General features: G+C 32.5%; 2 protein-coding genes across 3 annotated transcripts; one reads left to right on the plus strand and one right to left on the minus strand.

The window, feature by feature from the left end:
* Window positions 1-2,248: 2,248 nt before the first annotated feature.
* Window positions 2,249-4,092, plus strand: LOC107941869 (probable protein phosphatase 2C 72). The gene is made up of 5 exons (XM_016875492.2): window positions 2,249-2,634; window positions 2,775-3,104; window positions 3,207-3,321; window positions 3,409-3,632; window positions 3,730-4,092. Exons 1-5 carry the CDS (start codon window positions 2,458-2,460, stop codon window positions 3,913-3,915), a joined length of 1,032 nt encoding a protein of 343 aa, XP_016730981.2. The 5' UTR covers window positions 2,249-2,457; the 3' UTR covers window positions 3,916-4,092.
* A 266-nt stretch (window positions 4,093-4,358) lies between these two features.
* Window positions 4,359-6,759, minus strand: LOC107941870 (uncharacterized). 2 transcript variants are annotated; one of them, XM_016875493.2, is made up of 5 exons: window positions 6,385-6,757; window positions 6,159-6,264; window positions 5,714-5,785; window positions 5,075-5,218; window positions 4,359-4,635 (listed from the first exon to the last, which is right to left on the minus strand). In XM_016875493.2, the coding sequence occupies exons 1-5, from the start codon at window positions 6,633-6,635 to the stop codon at window positions 4,399-4,401; spliced, it is 810 nt and encodes a 269-aa protein (XP_016730982.2). In that variant the 5' UTR covers window positions 6,636-6,757; the 3' UTR covers window positions 4,359-4,398. The 2 variants fall into 2 exon arrangements, with proteins under 2 accessions (XP_016730982.2, XP_016730983.2); XM_016875494.2 differs by lacking the exon at window positions 5,714-5,785 and having other exon boundaries at window positions 6,385-6,759.
* Window positions 6,760-8,085: the final 1,326 nt, after the last annotated feature.

Consider the following 8,085-nt stretch of genomic DNA (forward strand, 5'->3'; position numbering starts at 1 on the left):
GTGAAATTGCACTTTAACCTCTTAAAATAAAATTTTTTAATTTAGTCTTCTTATAAATAAAAAATTATAAATTAATATATAGTAAAATTACACTTTAGCCCCCTAAAAATAAAAATATTTTTTGTTTAATCCTTTAAAAAAATGATGAAATTATAAATTAATACAAAATAATTTTATATTTGATCTATGAAAAAATTATAATTAAATTTCTATCCCTACTAAAAGATTTTTTTTGGATTTACCCCTACATGTACATATGCCATGAACGAGTTTCTTTGATTTTTTTGGTCCTTCATTAGTTGTGCTTTATATTATAGTTGACCATACATCAATTTGTACTTGAATTGCATTTGTTAGTATGTTAAATTTATAATAATAAAATTTTTAGAAAGAAAAAGAAAACATATATACGTATCATTTCATGCTTTTATTTATTTATTTATAAGAGTTCTTTCATTTTATTTTTTTATATTATATTATATTATGATATTTTTTATGTTTCGATTTTATATCGCATGTGCATATTTTATATAAATTTACCATGATTATATGAGATTAGTTTTAAATTTTATTTACTTAAAATATTAAAATAATAATAATTTGATAGACTTTTTTTTTAAATAATTATTTGATATACTTAAAATAAAAAAAATTACAATATAATTTATTTGAATTTACGCAAGCGGTAAAAATCTAGTTATATTTTTTATATACAATAATAGGTATTTTTGTTCGTTTTACGATTTAAATCTAATTCTATTCAAGCTGGAGATATTTAAGTAAAATTCTCCCAATTTCAAATTTTAAACTTGTTTTAAAATTAATTATATTAATTTTTGATTAAACAGTATAAACAAAATTTGACCAATTGAGGTGACTGTATATTTGTTTAAAATAATTTAACATAAACAAAGAAAAAAAAAGTCAACATGTAAAACCCACCCAACAGTGGCGTAGCTAGGGGGCTGGCATGGGCCCCGGCCCCCTTAAAATGTAAAATTATATTTTTAACCCTTTAAATTTATTAAAAATTTTAAATTAACAAAGGTAAAATTGCACTTTGCCTCCCTTAAAATTATAAAAATTTAATTTAATCATTTACAAATTATAAAGATATAAACTCTAAAAAATTAAAATTTCATCCGACCCCCCAAAAAAATTTTTCTGGCTTCGCCCTGCAACCTAATTTGCTCTAAAAATTTAATGGTCACAAAGAAAGTCTACGACATATACGGTAAAGATGGATTTGATAAAATTTATATAAGATTAAGCTAATAGCACATAGTGACATTCTCAAACCCAGCCATTTGTCCACTAGTGCATGCTTGGTAGACTATGATTAACCATGATTACGCTGTCTTAACTCTTTAAAGGGTAGGATTAAACCTTTTTAATAGCTATAATTATTATTTGTTTTTTCTCTCCAAGACTTGACCAACATTTTGATGCATCTTTCCATAATTTTATCTTAAACTTATTTTTTTATAATTTATAATTTTTATAATAGTTGGTTATTTAGTATGTCAAAGTTTTAATAATGTTTTAAAATAATATATCACAATTATAATTGTATAGATAGATGTGTCATGTTCATTTTTTTAAAAATAATTTATTTAATTAATTCCATTGGCCTTGTATCCGGCTGTTTTTTCTTCTTCTCTGTAAAGTGCATATATTTGTTCAAGTATCTACCGCCCTTCCCTTATATTTATTTGTAGGGACCAATAGTCTACCTTTAATTTCACAAATAAACATACGCTTTTATAACCCTCAGGGTCACACAATTGGGATTTTATGAGATTTTCATATGAAATAATATAAGTTTTAATTCGATTTGTATTGATATTATTGTAAGTACAGGAATATTTAGATTTGAGTATGCTGAAACGTATTATCTTCATATTTAAGGGTTAAAAAAAAATTCTGTATAGTTCTAGACATTGTATCAAAAAACAAAAATAAAAAATCATGGTGTTATAGTCATATAAAAGAAAATAAATAAAAAAATATAACCCAAAAATAATAACTTATAAATAACGTAATATGCAAATCTATGGTTAATAATATGAAATTTTTTATCATAAATAATGGGCTTTACTAGTTTTATATTATTGTTATATTATGTCAAAAAAGAATAATAATTATGTTTATAATAATATAATAATTGATAATTGTATTTATGATTAATCGTTGCAAAAAGAGAAGAAAAAGTACACCTCATATGGCTTTTGAAGTGAATCTTGGGGTAGCCAATAATAATACTCAACAATATATTTATTTAGATAGGAACAGGTGAATTTATTAATGGAATTGGAGTGTGGCTAATAATTATTAATTTGGTATCTCGCTAACATGCGCGTTACGGAGTTTTTAAATACATGATTGAGGAGACTATTTCACAAAGCCATTGGAAATTAATTAATTTTTTTTTTGTGTGTGTGTGTTAATTTAGTTGAGATGGGAATCTGCATATCCGTTGTATCTTCAGAGATTCACGAGGCCGATGACTGTCATCACGAAAACGTTGTCTTCTTGGCTGAAAACATTGCTTCCCTTGGAATTCAAGGACTTGGCTCTCTTTATACTAAACAAGGAAGCAAAGGGCTAAACCAGGATGCTGCCATCCTTTATCAGGTTTGTCACTGCAACTCTTTGGTTTTTATATATATATATCTATGGCTGTTTAAAAGGGTAAATCCTCTTCAAGAAGAAAAGTTTGACCAAATACTGGATTTTTTTGTTAATCAAAGCTTTGGGTTTTTTTTTTTTTGAAGGACTATGGAATAGAAGGTGGAGCATTTTGTGGAGTTTTTGATGGTCATGGGAAGAATGGTCACTTAGTGAGCAATATGGTGAGAAATAGGTTGCCATCACTTTTGTTAAACCAAAAGAATGCTCTGGAAAAGATTAGAACACCAGCAGATGACAAGAGTTTTCAACATCAAGTCGCAAAAACAGACATCAAATTGATACCAAACAAGGATTTTCTTAATTGGCAACAAGCTTGTATCGGTGCTTTCAAGGTGCTGGACAAGGAGATAATGCTTCAAGAGAATTTGGATTGTTCCACCAGTGGAACCACCGCAGTTGTTGTTGTCAGACAGGTAAAAAACTCTTTTAGTTCAAGTTCATAATTTGATTTGACAAAAATTATGTGTGTACCATGTTAAAGTTTCTATCACCTTTTTTTTTTCTTTCATTCAAAGAGTGAAGATCTTGTTATTGCAAACCTTGGCGATTCAAGAGCAGTGCTAGGAACAATGACCGAGAATGGGATCAAGGCTGTTCAATTAACCACTGATTTGAAGCCTGGTTTACCAAGTAAGAACAGATCATCCAATTAACGAACATTGACCATATATTGATGAAATATTTTGATTGAGTGGGTGATGAAATATATTGATGCAGATGAAGCAGAAAGAATAAGAAATTGCAACGGAAGGGTCCTTGCTTTAAAGGGAGAACCACATATCCAGCGTGTATGGCTGCCCCATGAAGATTCTCCAGGCTTAGCCATGTCTCGAGCTTTTGGTGATTTCCTACTCAAGAACCACGGAATAATTGCAGTCCCTGACGTCTTCCATCATCACTTAACCCCAGATGACCAGTTCATTGTTCTCGCAACAGATGGGGTAAGCCAGTCCATTTTCAATGGAATAATAATGCTGTTATTTCTAGATAAAGAATGAAACCTAAAAAACTCTTTTTCTGGGGGGGCCTGTTTATTAGGTATGGGACGTGCTCAACAACAACCAAGTTGCCTCCATAGTGATGGAAGCAGAAAGTGAGCAGGAGGCGGCAAAGGCGGTGGTGGAAGCGGCTACTGCCTCATGGAAAAAGAAGTTCCCATCTCCAAAAGTAGATGACTGCACCGTGGTTTGCCTCTTCTTCCACAAGAAGCAAAAGCCAAGCTAAATAGTTGTGTGGTAGAGAGGAACATATGTTTTCAAACACCCGTTTGTGAGCTGTGACTAATTTGTTAACCAGCGTTAACTATTCTATAGATTGAGATGCTTTTTGGTCCAGTGGATTGTAGCCATGTTGTATCCATTACGTTGGCATGATAACGAATTCGGAACAGTCAGTTTCCAACTATTCTTCCATGATGAGTCATGCAATTGATTAATGACCAAAAAAAGTAGGCTACAATAATGTAGTAGGTTGTAAGAATGAAAGATCCCTCTATGGAAGTATACAGCTTAACGCATAATATACTCAAAAAGTGGTAAGAAAAACAAGGGACTTTTTTTTTAATCAAATTTAAACTTGATAATTCTTTCATTAATGAAAACGATCTCATCTGTATCATTGCAAATAATGTAAAACCCCTTTTTATCAACAAATCTATACATGCAAAATTGATGCCAAGCAAAGTTTCATAATTTGAAAATGCTGAAATTAATCGTCTTTTGAATCCTCTCCTAGAAGGTCTTCATATGAAACAGGGACCCTAATTCTATCATGAACAGATTTGCGTGCTCCTTCAGCACTGAACTCTTCTGCCGGGTCATTAGGAATAAGTCCAGCACCTTGTGGAACACTTGCTGCAGTTCCATTCGAGAGTGTAGTTTCTTGAGAAGAGATCTCTTTGCTCTGTGCTGGTGCTTGTCTGACATTTTGTTGCTTAAATTGCTTCTGCAAGATTATAAATACCAATTAGGCATCTGTTCTATATTAGTATTTGAAGAACAAAAAGTATACACCACATGATACATGAGCCAAAGGCCCGTGAATTGCGCTGCGATTCCATCTCAAGTCAAGTTCAAAGGCTATTTTATGAAAAACAGAGTTGCTTGAATCATAATACTAATGTTAACAACACTTGTCACTGCTGCAATTAGTTAATGAAGCCGGAAAACCAAAATCTACAAAAGTTTTGCAGAATATTGGAAGTTATTATAAGAAAACAAGCAGAGCATACACACAACCAGGCAAGGCTACTGTTTCCTAATGATTGTTATTTAGACATCCAATTGAAAAATGAACTTGGAAGTTTTCATGCACACATGTTTATATTCAGCGGACAAAAAGAAAAAAAAAAAGAATAGAACTTTATGTGCAAATAAGTAGACACCTCAAATTCCTTGGCCTTTTTCATTATTTCTCGATAAGCAGCAGGTTCTCGTGCTTTTATGATATTCCATAATATGCCACCACCTGTCCGACATCGTCTGCCATCAGCAGTCATCTGACCTCCACAAGATTGAATTGCATCCACCTGAGAACTTTAGGTTTCATCATACATCCCAATATGAATAATGGCAGGGAAAAGAGTGTAAAAGGTCTTGAGTGTGGAAAGAAAAACATCGAAGGGAGTGATATTGCAGCGAAATACAAATAATTGTCAACCACTTATCAGCAAAACGGTACAAGTGATTCTTAAATTAGCAACTTCTTTCAAGTTCACACTTCATACCACTGAACTTTATGTTTTAGAAATTCTTGAATTAAAAAAAAAAAAACAAGGGTATATACAATCACAAACCCATCTCCTGTTACCAGCAAACTTGATGGTATCCATTCAAAAAGAGGCTTACATCATTTGCCGTTATCCTATCATCCAAATAAATACATGCGAATGATTGTCTTATAACTTTTAACATATTCATTCTTAGTTTCTGATAAGTAGCTTCTGATATGTGACAATCTAATTGATAACATACTCTACATCACCGCAGAGTGGCTCACATCTAGGAAAGAAAAAGGTAATAACCTCTATCAAAAGGCAACTAATGAAGTCAGTCATCTCAGCTAAGGGCACAGGATTTGAAGTGGCAAATGGAATCTGCAATGGTAGAGGAAACAATGTAGATCATAAGATGCTAAGAGTTGAGTTGTTTTCAACCCAAATTCTGACCTTTCCTTTAAGAACAAAATGAATGGAGGTTGTGGATTAAACTGTAAAAGGGATAACCCCTAAACTCTAAACCCCAACACAGTATAGGGAAGAAATGCTACCAAGTGACAAACTTCGTTAGAAGGTATTAATACATCATAAATCCCAACCAGACAAGGTGAGCTTGTAAGAGAGCATCCCAGCTAGAACAGGCAACACTAGGTACAGGATATCCAAAAAAACTATCCGCTAATTAATTAACTTATTTCTGGTAAACTCAACATTGAATTTCATATCTTGCAAGGTATTAAGTTAAAAATACCTCTTTAACAAGATCACTCAGTGCAGAAATCCCCAAACATCCCACAGCAGTGTACACCATGTATGACTTCTTCTCTTTTAACCGTCTACAAGTATCTAACACGAACCTGCCAAAACCCGAATTTAGCGAAGTTTCATAAACCAAATTTCACCTTAAAAAATAAAAAAAAGTTCGTGTTCATTTATTTGTTGATGAAAAGAAATTTCAATTTCCACACAAAATTAACCTGTTTATATCCAAAGGTTTAGGTCCTGAACCACTCTTTTTTTTCTTGTTCTTCTTCTTATTACCTCTCCGCTTCTTATTTTTACTTTGGGACCCTTGATTTTCACCATTAACATCTGCGAAGCCGCTTTTGTCTGGATCATTTACGGAGTTACTATCCACAAGCTCCCCTTCTTCTACATCAAGCATCTCCACATCTCCTAAATCATCCTCTTCGTAGATCGCTTCCAATATGCTCTCGCCTTTCTCCATAAAATTTTCAAGCCAAAAAAAAGACCCAAAATTTTACTTTATAACCCTTTTTGAATTGAGAGTTGATTGAAACACTATGAAGTTCGTCGGCGGAGACGGTCCATTCATTCGAGTTTAAGAGTAGGGCGTAGGATGTGAGAATTGAGAGAGAGTTCAAGAAGCGGTCACTTCGGGTGGGCTGAAAGCGTTGCAAAGCCCATGTTTTGTCGTAATATGATGGATTTAGCCCAAATTATTTAACAATATATTAGAGAAAAGTTATGGGTCACTTTTGGGCCAAGTATTCATCTTAGAAAAACCTTGTCCCTTTGAATTTTGATCTCCATGGCTCGATTTAAGATTGAATTTCTTCTCTAGAGCACCGGGATTCTTTTATTTTATTTTTATAGTGGGTAGAGGAAGTGGTTATCTAGTTTTGAACATTGGATTTATGTCAACAAGTACTTAATCAAACCTTGCATTACATTTGTCATTAGTGACTAGTTGACAAAATTATTTATTTACTTGCGAAAATATGTTTAATGAGATAAAATTTTAAAATATATAATATAATATGTTTATTTATTTAAAATAAGAGAAGAGTTTAACAAGTTCTTAGTAAAATGTGTTAGAAAATATGGACATCACATATATAATAAGGTTAATTACAAGTTATTATTTACTATCATGATAGGTTAGCCCAAATTAAAAATGATCTAATTTAGTTAAAGTTTATTGGGCTTTAATTATTAAATAAAGTATAGATTAAATATGTGTAGATACTCTAGTAATTGAGTTCTAATTAATTTTTAATTAATGATGGCTAATTAGGAATTAGGGTTAATATGCCAAAGTTATATATATTAAATTAATGATGACATGCCCATGTCTCAGGCCGTGTGGGCATTTGATATGAGGCACACGCCCGTGTCCTTACCCGTGTAACTCTCTGACTTGTGCCACATAGCCTGCCACATGCCAGTGTGTTAGGTCGTGTGGTCAATTTAATTTTCACAAAATAAGTGCAGTTTTCACACAGTCAAGACACACGCCCGTGTTCTAGGCTGTGTATCACACACGGTGAGACACATGCCCGTGTCTTTGCTTGTGTGCCTAATATTGAGCATTCTGTTTCTAAATTTTAAGATGCAGGGGACACACGACCAAACCACATGCCCATGTGCCAGGTCGTGTGTCACACACAGTCAAGACACACGCCCGTGTGCCTACCCATGTGGACAAAATAAAACCATTTTCTAGCTTTATTTCTCACCCAAACTTGCCAATAACCTATACCAAAACTTACAGGTATATACCAACCAATCCAAGCATTATAACCAAGCCAATTTTTAACATCTAACATGATATATCATTACATACCTTCATGTTTATAATCTTACTTTTTTTATGAGCATGCATTTTAAACATAACTTAAACAACCATATTTAACACATAGGTATTTATCATGATA

The sequence above is a fragment of the Gossypium hirsutum genome, chromosome A05 (genome assembly GCF_007990345.1).
Source record: "Gossypium hirsutum isolate 1008001.06 chromosome A05, Gossypium_hirsutum_v2.1, whole genome shotgun sequence".
NCBI lineage: Eukaryota > Viridiplantae > Streptophyta > Magnoliopsida > Malvales > Malvaceae > Gossypium > Gossypium hirsutum.

Coding starts and splice junctions, on each gene's coding strand:
- LOC107941869 (XM_016875492.2), top strand. CDS start 2,458: ATGGGAATCTGCATATCCGTTGTATCTTCAGAGATTCACGAGGCCGAT. Junction 2,635..2,774: donor ATGCTGCCATCCTTTATCAG/GTTTGTCACTGC, acceptor TTTTTTTTGAAG/GACTATGGAATAGAAGGTGG. Junction 3,633..3,729: donor TTGTTCTCGCAACAGATGGG/GTAAGCCAGTCC, acceptor CCTGTTTATTAG/GTATGGGACGTGCTCAACAA.
- LOC107941870 (XM_016875493.2), bottom strand. CDS start 6,635: ATGGAGAAAGGCGAGAGCATATTGGAAGCGATCTACGAAGAGGATGAT. Junction 5,786..6,158: donor TGAGTGATCTTGTTAAAGAG/GTATTTTTAACT, acceptor CTACCATTGCAG/ATTCCATTTGCCACTTCAAA. Junction 4,636..5,074: donor AAAAGGCCAAGGAATTTGAG/GTGTCTACTTAT, acceptor ATAATCTTGCAG/AAGCAATTTAAGCAACAAAA.